The sequence below is a fragment of the Panthera leo genome, chromosome B3 (genome assembly GCF_018350215.1).
Source record: "Panthera leo isolate Ple1 chromosome B3, P.leo_Ple1_pat1.1, whole genome shotgun sequence".
NCBI lineage: Eukaryota > Metazoa > Chordata > Mammalia > Carnivora > Felidae > Panthera > Panthera leo.
Genome location: NC_056684.1, coordinates 20,817,316 through 20,833,571, shown reverse-complemented (window position 1 = coordinate 20,833,571; position 16,256 = coordinate 20,817,316). Strand labels below are relative to the sequence as shown.

General features: G+C 52.2%; 1 protein-coding gene across 7 annotated transcripts in view; it reads left to right on the top strand.

Moving 5' to 3' along the window:
• APBA2 (amyloid beta precursor protein binding family A member 2) overlaps positions 1 to 16,256 on the top strand; it is a 266,467-nt gene that overhangs the window by 232,545 nt on the left and 17,666 nt on the right. For all 7 annotated transcript variants that reach the window (XM_042941220.1, XM_042941215.1, XM_042941219.1 and 4 more), the window contains 3 exons: positions 8,775 to 8,920; positions 12,965 to 13,051; positions 15,750 to 15,935. In XM_042941220.1, the coding sequence (XP_042797154.1) occupies positions 8,775 to 8,920; positions 12,965 to 13,051; positions 15,750 to 15,935 (419 nt within the window). The remainder of the gene's footprint in view (positions 1 to 8,774; positions 8,921 to 12,964; positions 13,052 to 15,749; positions 15,936 to 16,256) is intronic.

Sequence of the window (16,256 nt, the reverse complement as noted above, 5' to 3'; positions counted from 1 at the left end):
GGGACATTGAGATCTGCTTCATGAGTTGTTGAGCACCGAGTGGATCTATACCTTTGTGACACACAGAGGTGCGGTGTGTCAGGGGGTGGGGGCTCTACTCGGTGACCTTTCAGATGCACACCCACACTCCCATCCTTGGCTGTGCTCTGGCTCTACCCAGCTGCCCCCTGGATCCAAGACAGAAAAAGGCACAGGCCTTGGAGTTCATGTGATCACCTGGTTTGAAGCTCTGTCCACCACCCACCTCATGATCATTTCCCCCAAAGGTGTCAGGGACAGGGGCCTCCAAGGCCTGACTCTATGGGCCCCCCCCCCCCACTTCCCTGTTTAGAGAGGTTGGCAGAGCTTAGATTTTCCAACAGATGTTTTCATATGGAGGCTTCCCCCAGCAGGAAGGAGGCTGCTGCCCCCTATTCTTCTTTGTCCAAACTTGGCAGATACATTCTACATACACTTATGTTTGTATAATATATGTCATAACAAGAAAATTAAAAAGGAGAAATCACTCTCTGGGGAGATGGGATCTCCTTTCAACCTCTCTTTATTCTTTTGTTGTTCTGTCTCCCTCTGGTGGTCTTGGCATAGGGTTAGTTCAAGAGTTGGGCCAAATTAGAGCAATTTGTGCTCAAATATGTAGGGCCAGCTGCTTTAGTATTGTAATGAAGCTGTTTGATTTTTGGTTCTGCATTTCATGAGTGGAGTTGAGAGCAGTGTCTGTGAACTGAAATACGCCCCCTCCCCACACCGGCCGCTCTTCTCAGCTTCCTAATAAATGTGCAGGTAGGAGTGGGTCTGACAGGCAGGATGCTGGAGGCACCGTTTTGTTTTGTATTGTTTCCTTTTTGAAAAAAAAAAGAACAAGGCAGGAATGACAAGAGCCTCCCGCAGAGGGAGGCGGCGGAGGTGGGCATCTGTCGGAGTTGTAACAAAGACCTGAATTTTTCACTGGCTTCTTCCCAGGGAGCAGGCGTCCATAGGTGCTGGTGGTAGACCCCATTGCCCGGGATGGGGTGTCCTCACAACACAGGAGTCTGTGCCCCCTGATCCGGCAGGGCTTATTCGAGTGGTGGGAGAGACGGAGCCAGCTTTTAATATATCTATTTAGGGACATAGATTTAAACAGGAAATGAACTTCAGAAAGGTCTGGCGAGCTGCCCATGTTCACCCCGGGAACTGGTAAAAGTGACCTCAGAGGGTGGGAGTCAATTCAAAAGGCAAGGCCTACCTCCCTGCCCCAGGGATGGGCTCCACAGAGTGCCATTCGACTCCTACCCCACAGATAGGGCATGAAGACCCTTGCCCAGGCCCAGATCCCTCCCTGAGTGCTGGCTGAGGGTGTGGGTGGGTGGTTACCCCAGGCTGCAAGGACCACCCAGACTTTCCCACAGAACGCAGAGGCACCATCTAGTGGTCTGTAATGGTCATTGCAGGGAGGACGGGTGGCTTGGGCCCAGCTATGGGGTGACCTTGGGCAAATGATGGGCACTTGGAACCACACTCACTGGAGAGAATGAGGCCTGAGGGGAAGATGGGGTGAGATAGTAGAAATGCACATACTTCAGTCAGAAGCCCTGACGGTCAGGGTGGAAGGTGCTGCCATGTGATTGGCAGTCCCCTTGCCCTCTGTGGGGGTGACATCTGTCTTCCCCTAGCTGGTGACAGGTGCCTGTGTGCCTGCAGTGCACACCAGGGCTGCTGATAGATGGACAGGGAGGGGTTCCTCCCTCCATGCCCCTCCCCATTCGGCAGCCACCCCTCTCCTGTCCCCTCTTCCCCTCCCTTGGTGCCCCCAGCCCTGGCCAGCTGGAGAAAATTTGTCATCTCCAGAGTGAGGACCAAGGCACCTGAGATGGAAGGAGCAGGTGGGAGTCTCGCCCTTGAGACCTGGGGCTGCGTGAGAAAGCTGACACTGGCCTGGCCTCCCAGAGGGCTTTGCTTCTAAGATGGTGGGGAGGGTGAGTTCTTGTGTGCTGGAGATCAGGTATCCCCACACTGACTGCTCTTCAGTGTGACCTGGGGGGCAGGGGTGTAGTACAGATTCCCAGGCCCCACTCCGGGTCCACTGAGGCAGAATTTCTCAGATGGGGCTGGGGACTCTGCAGGCCCCTTGGTCTCTGAGCATGATTCCAGACACAGAAGGAGCTGCTTGGGATCTTCTTCTCTCCCTCTTTCTGTCCTCATGTACTGCAGCTTCAGGTGTTTTAAATGACCTGCCACATCCCCCCTACCCCATCCGGTACAGGGTTTGGAAAAGGTTTGCACCACTTTATATCTGCAGCCGGGAGGTTCCTCATGTTGATGATGGTGGAGGCCACCGTTTGGGATGTGGCTGCCTTTGGGCCCCACTTTGTCACTTAATATCAGCCTGGTCACAGCATCCCTTTGTCCTGTGAGCCTCGGTGCACTGTCCTGCAGCCTGCCCACAAGGCCATGCGAGTGCGTTAGCTGGCCTTGAACACTGCCTGCTGTCATCACTGCTGCCTCCCTCGTCTGGTGCTAGAGGCCCTGCCTCAACTAAGTGCCATCTATGACTTGTGTTTTGAGTTAGGTGCAAATAAAAGCTATGAATTCAGCAATTAATGTGTTGTACTTTATATGCTTTTAGTGTTTATGAAGCTTATCCTATTAATCTTAACTTTGTGAAAACCCTAAGGAGATAGAAATCAGGAATTCCCCCTCAGCCCATTTTGCTGGTGAGAAAATAGAGGCAAAAAGAGAGGAAGTGAGAGAGAGGAGAGAGGGAGAGGAAGAGGACTGTCCAAAGGGCACAAAGGAGGGTGTCAGTTTCCCAGAACACCCCAGAAAACACTCCTTTTCAAGTATCTCCCTTCCCATCATTCGGGTCCTGTGCCCCTTAGCTTCTGCGAGCAGCCTTTCCCCTTCTCATCAGATCCGGACTGAGTCCCTGTCACCTCACACCGGGGTTTGCTTCCTGCCTCCTACTTCCTGTCTGAAAAAACCTTACTTTTTCCTTTGCTTTGTTTACCCAACCATCTGAGAGAGGGCACCTCCCAGCCTTGTCCCAGTCATTGCCATGGCTATCCCAGCCCTGGGGACACAGCCTGGCCCTCAACACTGACAGGCAGGAGGGGAAGAAGCAGGTGCCTTCCCTCTCTGCCGAATCAGGAGGACCAGCCAGTTCCCCGCCCCACCCAGCAGAGATCCCCCAGGCCTTGTTGCAATATTAAAACAGTCATGACGATGTAACTTGGTGAGCCCTTCTCTGTGCCTGGTGGGTTGCTAAGCCCTGGCTGGCGCTGCCTCACTGCACCATGTGTGGGCCCTGGGGTGAGTGGTCCTGGGGTCACAGGCCTGGGGAGTTGCGGGTTCAGAGGTGTGGCCCCTCTCCTGGGTGGCCCTTCTGGTCTTCAGTTCTCTGAGAGGCCTCAGCCATGGGTCTCCCCTGTCACTCTCCGCACAAGAGTGAAGACGCTGGTCATGGAACAGGGCCACGCTCCGGGGGATGCGGGGTGCCAGGCCACTTGCTGCCAGGATTACCTTCCTCTCAGGTCTCGACTCCTCTTTCTCTTGTGTTTGGGCTTGTGGTAATATAGGTGCTTTATTACCTTGATAATTTAAAGTGCCTACCCACAGAAAGCACCGCATTGTATCTGCGGGCCCAGGTGCCGTGGTGGCCACTTCATCTCAACTCCCCACTGGGTACACAGGCCCGGTTATGAGGTGTGGCCCTGGGGGGTCAGAGCCGCAAGCGCTGCTCGTGTGGCGTTCGTGTGTGTGTGTGTGTGTGTGTGTGTGCATGCGTGGGTGGGTGTGTGCATACCTGTGTGTTGTGTGTGTGGGGGGGTGAGGGCTTGTTGATCTGTGCTGGACTTTCGGTGAGGAGAGTCTGGGAGGAGCCCTCAGAGGTCCTACCACCCAGGTACCTGTGATGGGCTGGTTCTCTCCTACCAGAGCCAGTGCCGACTGGACTGAAGGCCAGAGTGGGTGGCCTGGGAGGAATGTGGGTCAGCTGGGCTGGAGGAGAAGTCACCATCCCACAACAGAGGACCGCCACTGGCACTGACCTTTGGGGAAGGTGGTGGTAACAGTGGCATGAAAAACGTTTGATCTATACATGCATCAGGGGTCGGTATGCTTTTCTTCGGTGTCTTTTAAGCACTAAAAGAGGGAGCTTATAGACCTACCAGAAGCTAGGGTAACCCCCAGACCCTCCCACCCACCTTCCCTCAGCTCCCAACCTCCACCCCAGTCCCTCCTACCACCAGGCCCTCATGCCCCCCCACCCCATCGAGACCCCCTGCACCCATTCCCATTCTGTCCTCACTGACCCCCTGAACACTTTGGCTACCCACCTTCGCTGTCACAGGCAGCCTCCTCCAGACCCAGCAATGTCACCTGTGTGGGAAGAACTTTTCCAGAGACACGGATGTGGTGGGGAGGCCATCCCAAAGGGCCCAGACCCACAGTGTGGACATTGGAGGAAAGGGGACCCCCTTTGTCATGTCTCCCCCTACCCAGCCCCCAGCCCAAGTCTCCTGAAGGGACCCCTTCTCTTGGTTCTGTAGCAGGCGATGCTTCTTTCCTCCAGACATGGACGACAGAGCTGGGGCCGGGTGAGGGGCTTCAGGCTTGCTGAGAGGTGTTGCCAGCAGCCTGTGGAAGTTTCCAGAGTGTCATCTATGGGGAGAGCCAGGGAGGTCCTGAGGCATCAGTGGCTTCTGCAGATAGTGCTGGGGGGCTGAGGGCTGGAGCCTTGGGATTGGTTCCCTGAGGGTTTGCTAGAGGCTTCCACAAGTGTTATCAAAGATCCCTGGAGTAAACCACTGAGCACCCAAGAGGAAGGGGTACATCATCTGGGGGCTCTGCGGAGGCTGTCAAGGTCAGTGGGGAGAAGGGGCGGGGTCCCCAGGACAGTGGGGTCAGGATGGGACGGCCCCCACTGTTCCATGGGGCATGACCTGGGGCATTCCTAAGTTGGAACCTGCCAGGGCCTGGTATTACTAATAGGTTTCTTTCAAACTTGAGAACACTTCACCTTGTTCTAAAGCACTTTATAAGGGGCACCTGGGTGGCTCAGTCAGTTAAGCATCTGACTTCAGCTCAGGTCATGATCTCACAGTTCATGGGTTTGAGCTCTGCATTGGGCTCATTTGTGGGTTCAAGTCCTGCGTTGGTCTCTGTGCTGACAGCTCAGAGCCTGGAGCGTGCTTCGGATTCTGTGTCTCCTTCTCTCTCTGCCCCTCCCCCGCTCATGCTCTGTCTCTCTCTGTCTCTGTCTGTCTCTCTTTCAAAATAAATAAACGTTAAAAAAAAAATAAAGCACCTTATGAAATTGGCTTTGGTGCAGGAGCCGTGGCACTGCTGTGGAAGAGATGACAGCGGTTCTGTATCTGTGGTTTCCCCACATGTGTGTGAGTCTGATGTGTGTGCCCCTGGGTATGGATCTTCAGGCAGACAATGTAGACTAATGCACACATGCTATGACCCGGTTTGGAGCTTTAATTCCATGTCCACAGAGCTGAGGTTTGTTCCAGTGAAAGCGTGATGTACGCTCCCCCTCCTGGGGCATCTCAGCTTTGTGTGCCCTTTTCTCCTGTGGATTAAAGAGAACTAAAGTTTCAGAATCATTTAGAAAACTTGCCCTGAACCCACGGTGGGCCTGGTTTCAGGGAAGTTGCACAATCACTTCTCAGGGTGAAAGCCTGCTCACTACAGGCCACACACTGGGCTCCTGGCACCTGAGCGGCCTGGTGGGCGTGTGGGCTGGAGCCGGGGCCCCAGACTCTGGGGTCTGCTGACGTCGGGATGAGGCCAGTGAAACTCTCCTTGTCCCCTCACAGGCACGTACCTCTGAATGGGAACACTGTGTTTTGGGGGCTCAGGGACTTCTGTCTGTATCCTGAGAGCAATCAGAGGCCCCGTGAAGTTTATAGCAGGGGAGGATAAAAGATCAGATCTCCCATCTAGAAGGACCTCTGGTGGCAGCATGGTCTGTGTGGAAGATTCATGTCTTAGTCCTGCCACTGTAACAAAACACCAGAGGCTGTGGCGGTTTATAAACAACAGACATTGATTTCTCACAGTTGTGGAGGATGGAACTCCAAGGTCAGGGTGCCCGCGTGGTCGAGTTCTGGTGGGAGCCCCCTTCCAGGCTGCAGATGGTATTTTTCTGTGTCCTCCTGTGGCAGAAAGAGGGCAAGGTGTTCTCTGGGGTCCCTCTTATAAGGGCACGGACCCCATTCATGAGGGCTCTACTCTCCTGACCTAATCACCTCCCAGACGTCATATTTCTAATAGCATCACATTGGGGCTTAGGACTTCAACATAGGAAATGAAGGGACACAAATGGGCAACTGGAGAAAGACTCAGGATAGGTGTGGTGGCAAAGTGGACAGCACTCAGGGGATGGGTTGGATATGGATGTGAAGGCCATGCAGCTGGGAGGGTGGTGGTGTCCAAGAGGAAGAACCAGGCTCAGTGCCCAGATGGTGGTGGGATATTGGGACTTTGCTTTGGACATGTTGAGATGGGGCCATCCCAGGAGAGCCAGCAAGCAGGCTGCTGAGTACATGGGGTTGGGGTTTGGAGAACTACAGTACCCCTCATCAGCAAGCAAGTGGTCATGGAAGCCCGAGGCACTAAGTCCCCAGGATGTCAGCATTCTGTGGCCTCGTGGAGGAAGGGGTACCTGCAGAGAGCCAAGAAAGAACAGCCAGAGACGGAGGAGGACACTGAGTGACAGGCAAGTGAGGAAGACATGTCTCAAGAAGGAGGCAGGTGACACGATGACCAGAAGGCCCACTGAATGTGAGGGCACTGAGGTCGTGTGCAGCTTTAGTGTGGGGGACATTGGAGCAGGGACACAGTGGCTAGGTTGGGATGTGCTGAGGCAGTTCTTTCCAGATATTTGCCTTCAAGAGGGAGGAGGGAGGGGGCCCACTGGAGGCGGGGATGGGTGAAGGAGGCTTTAGAACCCGCCAGGGGACACTGGAGGGTGTTTAAAAGCCCTGAGAAGACCCAACTCATAGGACTTGACTTTGAGAGGGATGGGGTCACAGGTGATCCTCAGCCCCCAGTGGGGACCCACTGCCTCACAGAACCCTGGGAAGGAAGACTGCTTAGATTGCCTGTCCCTCAGGGAGCACAGGTGACACTCTGTCAGGTACAGTGAAGGGGGAGGGGCAACTGGAAGTTCCAGAACATGGGGGAAGCTATGAAATGGTGCTTGCACAGTGGGAGAGGAGGCACTTCTCAGAGGAACCTCTCAGGGTTGCCAACAAGTTTTGAGGGCATTTTGGTCCATGAATTTGTAATGGAACCAACTTGCCTTGTTGGGCGGCTCTCTTTCCAGCTTCAGGCCTCCCAGAAAATGGGTGTTTGGAGTTCTGTTGAGTCCTTGGGGCGGGGGCAGAGGTTCAAGGGCAGTGGGCAGATGTTATGGGACTGGTGAACGGTGGCATCTGGGCTAGGCGAGTGGATACTTTGAGAAGCAGAGTGGGTCAGAGGTGAGAACATGAAACAGCTGGCAGAGGGGACTGCTGGCCCTGGGGCCTGGGGAGCCACAGGATAGCCAGCCCTGGGGACACTGGAGCGAGGGGGAGCCTGAGAACCAGAGCCAAGGGCCCTCACAAGGAGGGATCTGGCCAGAGGCAGGCAGGGAGAGGGAAGAAGGCTGTGTGACCTGGAAAGGAAGGTGGGTGGGTCTCAGAGGCAAGCTGAGTGATGGTTACAGACTACAGACTCAGGACTGTGCTTGCTCATTAGACATATTGCCTGTGCCTGCTTTTGTCCTACAGGTGCAGAGGTGACTAGGACAGACAGACCGCAAAGCCCAAGATATTTTGCATCTAGCCCCTTAGAAAAGGTTTGCTGATCTTACCTCCAGCTGCCTGTCCAGGACAGGAGCCACTAGCCATATGTGGCTATTTCTATGTAAATTAGTTAGGTTGTATAAAATTAAAAAATTCAGTTCCTCTGGGGCTCCTGAGTGGCTCAGTTGGTTAAGCGTTCAACTCTTGGTTTTGACTCAGGTCATGATCTCACAGTTTGTGGGTTCGAGCCCCGCATCAGGCTCTGTGCTAACAGTGTGGAGTATGCTTGGGATTCTCTCTCTCTTCCTCTCTGTCTCTGCTTCTCCCCTGCTCACACTCTCTGTCTCTAAATAAATAAACTTAAAAAAATATTCAGGTCCTCTTGCAGTAGCCACAGTTCAAGTGCCCCAAAGCCATACATGGCTAGCAGTTCCTGTGCTGAACCGCACGAAGATAGAACATTCGATATCATGGCAGGACATTCTGTTGACAGCGCTGGCCTAGAGGCAGCAGGTGGAGCAAGCACCATGTCACCCAGCCTGGACCTGAGGTGTATGGGATGGGGGTGCCCACCCAGGCATGTGACAGGGCCAGAATCCTACAGTGCAGAAGTGGAGGAGAAAGCCCCAGAAGAACTGTAGGGTAGCAGGCAGTGTCTGCTCACTGTCCTGAGTTCCAGAGGGCTCTGGGGCAGGCATGGAAATGCTGCCCACTTGGGGACAGGGCATCTCTGGGATTGTAGCAAGTGGCTGTCACCATGGAGGCTGAGGTGCCTTGAGTGACCTGGAATTGTCCTCCTGTATCATGCATGTAGAGTTTTCTGACCGGGGTGTTGATTTTGTGAAACTACTTATACCATGCACTGTGTAGTGAGGAGGGAAGCAGACTGGCCTCCCTCTGCTGGCTGCAGATGGGCAATGGTTCAGCCCTTCTCCTTTGTCCCCTGTCCCTGCTGCCTTGTTCCTTTGTCCTCTGGGAAGATGCTAACTGTGCCCTCTTCAGTTCCAGGGCCCTGCGAACCAGAAGACCTCATTGATGGGATCATCTTTGCTGCCAACTACCTGGGGTCCACCCAGCTGCTCTCAGAACGTAACCCTTCCAAAAACATCAGAATGATGCAGGCACAGGAGGCCGTCAGCCGGGTCAAGGTACTGGTGGGCTCAGCAGAGCCCTGGTTCACTGTGGGGAGGCACTGGAGTTGGGAAGGGGGATGCAACCACCCTCAGCAGGGAGAGCGGGAATGCCTGAGGCACCTGGAGAGGCCAAGGGAGACTTTGGCCTGTCTAGAAGAATGCTGGGCTAGGGACAGAGGCTGCTGGCTCCTTAATGAGGAGCCACCACCGGGCCACTGGAGACACAATTTTTAAAGGTTCCACCACATTCCATTCATAAAACACATTTGTGTGGAGGCTCAAATCCCATTTTGATGGTCTGTATATCTTTGGCACCAAAGTGCTTGCAGAAGGGGAAACAAAGGAATCACACTTTTCGTTTAAATAGAAATTTCTGACATATTTGCTGCTCTGGGTACCCATTGAATCGCCTGGTTTTGAACAGTGGGTGCAGACGGGCAGGAGAAAGATGAGGCCAAGTCAGCAAAACTAAGGGGGTCAGGAGAGAAGGGCGTGGTGGCTTGAGGAGGTGCCCCTCTGGGCAGTTCAGGGTCTGTGGATGCTGGTGGCCTCTATGGGGTGAGAAATCGTGTCAGACCCCTCCCCCCCTCTTATAGAGGCAAAGGGGTCTGTGGTGTGAGCCCATGGTGGTCAGGGGAGGAGATGCACAGAGCCCCGGGCCCTCCTGCCCAGACCCCAGTCCTGCTCCCTTGCCTAGAGCCTGACGCTTTTCTGCCAGTTCTGCATCTCTCTGTCCTTAGTCTTACCCTCGTAGATCTGGGTGGCTGTTGGTAATTTCCAGCGCTTGGGGGACGTGTGTGGGCTTCTCTTGGTCAGTGTGTGTGCTCCCCGAAGTGATGGCTATGCACCCATCCTGCCCCTGCCCCTTTCCTCTGAGCACAAGGTCTGAGTCCCAGGGTGTTAACCATAAGTCTAAAATAACTTTGCTGCCCTTCCTTCTCTTCCTTTCTTTCTTCCTTTGTCTGTTTTTCTTTTCTCTTACATGCTGCTCAGAGGATGCAAAAGGCTGCTAAAATCAAGAAAAAAGCGGTGTGTAGGACCAAGGGGTTTGCTGGTGTTTCTGGGCTTTGTCCTATGCAGTTTGGGGGGCGGTCCTATTTGTAGGAACACAAATCATGTGGCAAACAGCTTTTTCCTCCTCTTCCCTTGGTAGATAAGTAGATTTTTGAACAAAACCACGGACACTTTTTTTTTAACCACCCACTTATAGAAGAACCTCATCATTGCCCTTGTTACGTTTTTGTTCAGTCTCTCATGCCAGAACATGGTTAATGCTGTGACGTTACTGTTTCCCATCAACAGCTTTCACATGTAGCATTTCACATGACCATGTGACGCATTGAGTGCTTCGGCCTCCTGTACAGAATTAATTAAATTGTTCTGATATTTAAAGACTCATTAAGTTTAATTTACTAAATCAGGATGATGAGAAGGTCAGCTTGTCCATGAGTTGCGTTCTCCACTGGTAAGAGTTTCTGGAGCATGAGCAAACTTTAAAAAAAAATTGAGGTGACCCCCTGGTCATTTGTTTGTAAAACTGGTCATTTAGTAAATGCTGGGTCCTCCCGATACAGGAAATCTCAAATGCTTGGCGTTGGAAGACGCTCACTTGGTGCAGGTGCAGGCTTGGTGCTTTGACAGCAAGAGATTTAGTCCTCCACCCTCATCTAGAACACCTGTTTTCTGTCTGTGTGGCCAGAGGAGCCTGTCTGGTGGCTCCCTTCCTCCTGTGGTGAGACTTCTCTCCCCGTGACATTTGCTCTTTGTCCCGAGGTGTTTCCTTGGGTTCCCTGACCTGTAGGAGAGGAAGGAACTCAGCCATCTCCCTCTGCCCAAGCCGGCTTTCTGCTGGGAGCCTCCAGGCAGTGCAGATGGGTTGGCTTTGCAGACCTGTAATTGGGGTGTGCTCCCCCGCCCCACCAAGGAGGAGGTGTCCTTTGCCTGCAGTTGCCCGGTGCACCCCTACACCCCTGTGCCCAAATACCAGGCAGCTGGAACAGGGCTCTGTTGTGCCTGGTCCTCAGATCTGTAGTCCAGAGAGCCCGAATGGATGGGAGCAGGCAGACCCAGCTCAGAAGAGCCTCTGCGGCTGGCTCACCTGATTATATCCATGGAGAGTTGTTCTTCCCTTCGGGCAAGGGGATGTTCAGGATCGTGGCTGAGGGCTCCTTTTCTGGTGTGCTCACATCTAGCCAGGCAAGTGCTGATAGGAGCCTAGGACCAGGAGTAAGCAGCATCCCCACACAGCTGACGTGCTGCTGCCTGTGGGGTCATGGTGCCCCCATCCACAGACATGCCCACCTGATTGCTGGCCCTCTGTTGGATGCACAGTGCGCTCCCCCTTTCTTCCAGCAGAGAGTACAATGGGGCGAGCTTTGCTGTTCACCATTACTGATCAGGTTTTGGCTTAATCCATTCACCCCCCACCCCGTCTGAGCTCATTCAGCTCTATGTGTATGTCCCTGTTCTCTGATCAAGTACATCATAGCGCTCAAACTTCCTGCAAACTTTTTTTTTTTTTTTTGCTTCTGGCCCAACCTGTTTTTTTTTGTTTGTTTGTTTGTTTGTTTTTTTAGCAACAAGATTTTGAGGAACAACCCCACACTATAATGTTTTAGAAGCATGTGGATGTAGGATATAACCTGGTTTTTCAAATCAGAGAAAAAGTAGTTCTTCTACATTCCTGCAAAGTATTTTCACCTGGATTATTTTGAACTGTGTTTTTTTTTTAATTATTTTTTTTAATGTTTTTATTTATTTTTGAGACAGACACCAAGCATGAGCAGGGGAGGGGCAGAGAGAGAGAGGGAGACACAGAATCCGAAGCAGGCCCCAGGCCCCGAGCTGTCAGCACAGAGCCTGACGTGGGGCTCGAACTCACAGACTGTGAGATCATGACCTGCGCTGAAGTCGGACGCCCAACTGACTGAGCCACCCAGGCGCCCCAGAACTGTGTTCTCCTTAAAATCAGTTAAAAGCAGTGTCATCTCGTGGTGGGCTGAAAGCCCCAAAGACTGCTTCCCTTGAAAACAGAGCTAAAATACGAATTTATCAATATTATACAGGCCCCTCTGTGACTCTGAATTCTTGAGGAATTGTCAGCAGGGGGATTTCTGATTTCAGATTTTTTAGTGAGGAATTAAATCACACTTTCTGCTCGTTTGAAGTGGAAGATATGCCACTGTGGGCTCTTAGTGATCACAAAGAATTACTTACCTCAGTGGGTACACCGGAAGAATTTGTATTTCATTGCCACTGTGCAGCAGCAGTTAGGATTCCCATGGATGTAAAACCTAATGACAAGCTATCTTGGTTGAGGGCAGACCCTAAATAAATAGTGCACTCAGCTTCTAGAACATTCCATGTACACATAAGAATTGACCATATGTTGAAGGTATTCCAGGAGCTGACAAAGCAGGGGCATTTGTGTGACAGATTCTTCTGGTTTCTCTGATGTTGCTGGGAGGGCAGCACTGAGTCCGGCTGGAGTCTTAGTTCCCTTAGGGTTTTTGGAAGACCAGCATTAAGCCTGCTGGGGCGGTTGACATGACTAGGATTATTTAAATCAGAAGAAGATGCTGACAATCTAATCCAACTTCTTTGAAAATTTCTTCCCCATTTCCTGGGGATATTTGGAATCCCAAATCCAGGAAACGCATGTAGCCTGAGTACAGAGGCCCTGTACCTTCACCGGGCTTGATAAGGGTCGGCAGACAGGCCTACTTTTTAGGGAGTGGAAGGGCTGCGCTTTGGATGCTGGGACATAAGACCCCAGGCGTCCAGCCCCCCTCCATGCTCAGGCTTCCGGAAGCTGTCTCCTCCCTCCTCCTTCACGCCCTGTGCAAACTGCCTTTAGAACTCACTTCGCTACAGATTGCGCTGGAAGGCGGTGTGCAATTTAGATTTCCCATGGCTGCTCCAAGCTGGGGCAGCATTTCCCTCTAGGGGCGCTCAGGGTCATTAGTAAAATTGTCAGGCTTTTGTTCAAGTTAGTTGTTTCTTTTTTCTTTCTTTCTTTTTTTTTTTTAATTTGTAACAGTATCCACTGTCCTTTCTTAGAATTCGGAGGGGGATGCCCAGACTCTGACTGAAGTGGATCTCTTCATCTCCACCCAGAGGATCAAGGTGTTAAATGCGGACACACAGGTAAGGTTTTAAAGACCGTTGTTTAAAATCCTGTCATTAAACCCCTAACGTCCCACCTCTAATCACAGGAGAACTTTCCCTCTGGGATGAGCTGAATGGCTGTCCCCAAGGACCACTGCTCCTCCGGACCTTGGGTCTTGAATGGGTTGTGGATTCTAGAGTAAGCTGCAGGGGACCGAGGAGCATCAGGCCGGGAAGATAAAGATGCCGGGGATGTAGGTGTGCTGGCTGCAGCTGAATTAAATAGACGAAATGAAGGGGAAGGAAAGCGGGATTCGGAAGCTGTGTGTGCTCACCGTCAGGATTCTAGAATGGCCTTCCTGAAACCTCCGTATGCCGGGTCCAGGGAATGGAGCTGGAGGGTGGAAATCCTGTGGCAGCCCTCTGCCCTCTGAATGGGTGGTCCTCCATCAGGGGGCCAGAGTCGGTTGGGCGGGGGGGGCTCTCTTAAGATTTTCTACCTGTAAACCATGTGTTGTGGCCAGAGTCTTCTCATTTTTCCTGTGCTTTACACTGCTGTTGGTGGAAAAGACAGATCCATGAGGAGGAAGTGAGCCATGCAGGATATAAACGCCTATGAGCTGAGAAGGAGAAAGCGGGAAGGAGGCCAAGGGCAAGGGGTAGATGGAGGGAGGGGTCGGGAAGGCCTCAGGCAATGCTGTGTGCTTGAGGTTTGCTGAGAGGGAGGCCCCATTCACTCTGGGGCCAGATTTCCATTACTGGGCCTTTTTGAGGACGGCCAGATGCCGGGGTAATGACCCCTTTGCTTCTTTGTCATCAGCGAGTAATCTGTGTGGTGTCACTGGATGTGTGGGTACCCCGTTCCCTCACACCCTTTTTCGCCTAAAGGTTTTAGCATCCAGTGATCATCTTGCTTGAGTTGGTTCGAACATTGGAAGTGCAAAATGGTGATTTTCTAATCATGTCACGCTCTCCACTTGTATTATCAGACCTCTCTCTATCTGTGCAGAAGACCTTTTGTTTCTTTCTCTCTCTGTCTTCACTGTGGACTGATGTTTATTTTTTAACTTGTGTTACCTCTGTTAACTTCCTTATTCTTTTTGGTGCTCCAGTGATCCCAAATTCAGCCAGCCAGAGACCTTTAAACTGGGTCCTGTGTGTTTTTAACATCTTCCCTCTAGTCTTTGCTCTTGTCGTTGCTTTCTGAGACAGTGAGGTATTCTGAGCTCCCCTTACACTTGCTCTGCCCCAGACCTGGAATCAGCCATTTCTTCAGGGAGCCACACACAGTTCTTTTTAGTGTGGGGATGACATACAGCAACAAAGACCTGCGTGCTGGCTGTGCTCAGCATTGTGGGCGCGTCGTTGCTCCTGGGCCCTTGCAACAAGCAGAGCTAGACAATACATGTGTTTTAGAAGGCTGTGAGTTCCTAGGTGCCCCTCCGTCTGGGAGGACAATGGCTCTACCCTGGACATGCGGGCAGAAATCAGGAAATGCTGAGGAGCCACCACCACTGGCCCCTCTCCAGTCCCCCTTTCTGAAAAGTGGCCCTTGTGGTTTTAAACGTAGCCTTGGCCAGAAAACAGCTCAGCTCCCAGAAGACAGACGTGGGGCAACACCTGCTGTAAAATGGATTCGTGAGGAAGAAAAGGGGCTTCAGAGGTTGCCGAAGTACCCAGTTTTCTTTTGTGCAAAAAAGCACAAATGCATAAAAGAACAACTGATTAGTTTCTCCGAGCCTTCTTGCGCAGCCTGTTAGGCAGGGGTCACGAGCAAGACGCTCAGTGGACAGTCCTGTCAGACAACAAAAGCCATCAAGAGTAATGGACCTGCCAGGAGCCCAGGGAAGTGAATGGCTACTGAGACCCATCCATCAGTCAGGGGAGCTGCCTCAGTGTCCCCTGACCGGGGCTTGGGCTCCCTGGGAAGAACTTATCTGTGGAAAATGTTGGCCTTGGAGCCTTCCTTATCTGCTAGGGAGAAACACATGTCTTCCAGGGAAGGAACCCTTCTCCAGAGCCACAGACTACCTGTGATTAGGTGGGGACAGGCTTCACTGCCGGCAGCCTCCCTGCTCTCCCTCCAGCGGGGACCATGAGCTCCACCCCAACATCGTGCCTCCAAGAAGCAGTGGAAGAGTGCTCTAGGCTGAAGGTGAAGGCAGATTCACCTTGACTGTGAATTGCTCCCCTGAAATTCTGTGTTCACTGGAGCAGTGTATTCTCAACCAGGGGATACTTGGCAAAGGCTGGAAATATCTTTGGTTGTCACAGCTTAGGAAGGGGGAGATGCTACTGGCATCTAGTGGGTAGAGGCCAGGGATGCTGCTGAACATCCTACAGTGTATGGGACAGCCCTTCACAATGAATGACCCACCCCAAACATCATCAGTGTCAAGTTTGAGAAGTTCTGAACCTGAGTGTTTTTTATTTTTATTTTTATTTATTGTTATTATTATTATTAACATTTTTTCATTTTTGAGAGTGAGAGAGAGAGACAGAGCACGAGTCAGGGAGGGGCAGAGAGAGGGACAGTATCCGAAGCAGGCTTCAGGCTCCAAGTTGTCAGCACAGAGCCTGACGTGGGGCTCAAACTCACAAACTGCGAGGTCATGACCTGAGCCAAAGTTGGACACTTAACCAACTGAGCCACCCAGGTGTTTCATTTGAGTGTTTTTTAATGGCTTGTTCTCCCTGACGTTTCCTAACGTGGACCCCTTCCTCTCTCTCCTGACAGGAAACCATGATGGACCATGCCTTGCGCACCATCTCCTATATCGCAGACATTGGGAACATCGTGGTGCTGATGGCCAGGCGCCGCATGCCCCGGTCAGCCTCTCAGGACTGCATTGAGACCACCCCCGGGGCCCAGGAGGGGAAGAAGCAGTACAAGATGATTTGCCATGTGTTTGAGTCCGAGGACGTAAGTAACCACACAGGCGTGCCACACCCCTCTCCCAACAGCCCAGACTTCACCAGGGCTCCGGCATCCCAGGCTTTTTGGAAGCCAAGTCTCAGGTAGAAATCCCATGCACTGTCATTGATGTATTTTCTAACACTCAGAGTTTGCAGAGATGGTGAACACAGTTCTTCTTCACTTCAAGGCTGTTTATAAATTGAACCATAGTTAAATAGGCTGGGGGCGGGGGGATTGGTGGCTAGCTATCTGAAGATATCCTTTAACAAAACCTTATCCTCCTAAAAGAGAATACTCCTTGACTTTTTTCTGTTGTCAAGATGCACA